General features: G+C 24.9%; 1 protein-coding gene across 1 annotated transcript in view; it reads right to left on the bottom strand.

Annotated features, from left to right (window-relative positions):
• Positions 1-1143: 1143 nt before the first annotated feature.
• Positions 1144-2014, bottom strand: part of LOC105619730 — a 40851-nt gene continuing 39980 nt past the window's right edge. The window contains exon 3 of the mRNA XM_012201249.1: positions 1144-1317. Coding sequence (XP_012056639.1) covers positions 1144-1317 — 174 coding nt within the window. The remainder of the gene's footprint in view (positions 1318-2014) is intronic.

Below are 2014 nucleotides of genomic sequence, written 5' to 3'. Positions count from 1 at the left end.
GAGAGAGAGAGAGAAATAATAATTTTATTGCTAGGAAAGGTGGCGAGATTTCCGACGATAATCACAAATAAAGATTTTAGCGAGACTTACTCGAAAGATGTTGGTGCTCAGAGAGGTCACTGCAACTGCTATTAGACAGAGCAGCATTATCTCAAATTTAGATATCAACAATTCGGACAATCTTTAAACACAAATAAATGTTATTATATATGATTATATATTATATATTTATATTATATATTATATATTTATATCCATTGATTTATATCCAATTTTTACATACTAACTTCATAGCTTGCCGATGAATATCTATAGCACAAATTATTCCTTCGAATATGAATTTCTCGTTCTTCGTAGTAATATTTTTCAACATATTAATTTTCATTGCGCGTTCAATACGATAACTATAAATAATATCGAAAAATATTATTTTTTTTGTTTAAAGAATAAACTGTTTTTAGACTTTCAAAATATAACAATTTGAAATGATAAACAGAATTCTATAATAATAATATAATTGTTCTATTTATGATTTGAATTTTTATGACTATGTCTATATTTGTTTCATACCTGGAAATTTTAAACATTCCACATATAAATTGAAGATATACAAATAACATTGTTCCTATCCCTATTATTGCAAACAATCCTATGCAAAATGCTGCGTTTATATGTAATAGAATTAAAGAGAAATATTTTTCCTGATCGATAAAATATTCCGTTGTGAATTGCATTCGATGTGCTTGAGATGTATTTATTAAAACGACATTAGATGTAGTCAATAAAAATTCAGCAGTAATAGGAGTAAATACACTGCAAATGCCAAATACTAAAGAAAGTAATATAAAGAAACTCATATAATTTTATATTTTATAATATCTCGAAATATATTTCAAGCATATTTATTAAAAATTTTATATTTTTTAAAACTCAATTATAATTGATTTTTATCGCTTCTTATTAGTTAATAATTCACAAATTCACTCTTTATTCAATTTAAATGTCTTTTGTCACAAATCATTATTTTCCTCTTTCAATATGTATAACAATACACATTTTAATAGAGCATCCGATATATTGTACATATATAATTAATTATTATTATTTATCAAGATTTATTCGTCTTTTATTGTGAAATCTTTATTAACAAGAAGAGACATAATCAAATGCATACATCCAAAAATAAAATATCGTCTTACTTATAAGTGCAGCCGTATAACATTTTCCAGTATAACCATACTTTTCCATAATATCGTTTTCATATTCATCTTGTAGTTTATTGTATACATTTTGAAGTTGCGCCAGTAAATGCTTTACCTGTCAGTCCAATAACTTTTTATATTGTCTTTATGTATTTTTTTTTCAAAAAGATCGTTGAATATACAAATTTGTCAGAAATGTTAATTTAATCGAATGATAACTTACAACTTTTATCTTAAAACCAAACGAGATGTAATTTATTACAAACATAAGAAAAGAAAGCGAAACAGACAGAATCCTGAGGACGAGATCCGAAGAACATTTTGAAGTAAAAAATGCAGTGAACTGCAAGTAATAATTTTATTGAAATTTGTATTAAAAAACTCCATATTTCATATTTAATAACTTAACATTATAGGTTTGTTCCTTTACATATAATAATTTTACGATAAAAATAATTTTTACATATCTGGTAGTAGTTACATATCTGGTGGTTTGCAACTATTGTATAATATTTCAATAAAAAAGATAATTCAGATTGTAAAAGTTAGAATTAAGATTTTTCAAATTAATTAAAATCAGCAAGCATTATTTTTTAGCAAAGTTTTAGCAGTTTTTAACTCATTTTTATTATGCGTAAACGCGTATCTGTTATTAAATATTGATTTTTACAACTCTGCTGGTTATTGATTTTCTCTGCTCCGCTGACATATAATCTCGATTTTTTATGCTACGTATACGTACATATATTGTATACGTTTTAATAATTGCACGTTAACAAGTTCATGGTAAAATTTAATCGTTACGTGCAAAT

The sequence above is a fragment of the Atta cephalotes genome (genome assembly GCF_000143395.1).
Source record: "Atta cephalotes unplaced genomic scaffold scaffold00022, whole genome shotgun sequence".
Lineage (NCBI taxonomy): Eukaryota > Metazoa > Arthropoda > Insecta > Hymenoptera > Formicidae > Atta > Atta cephalotes.
Note: the sequence above shows the minus strand (reverse complement) of the source record. Positions and strands in the feature narration are given on the sequence as shown.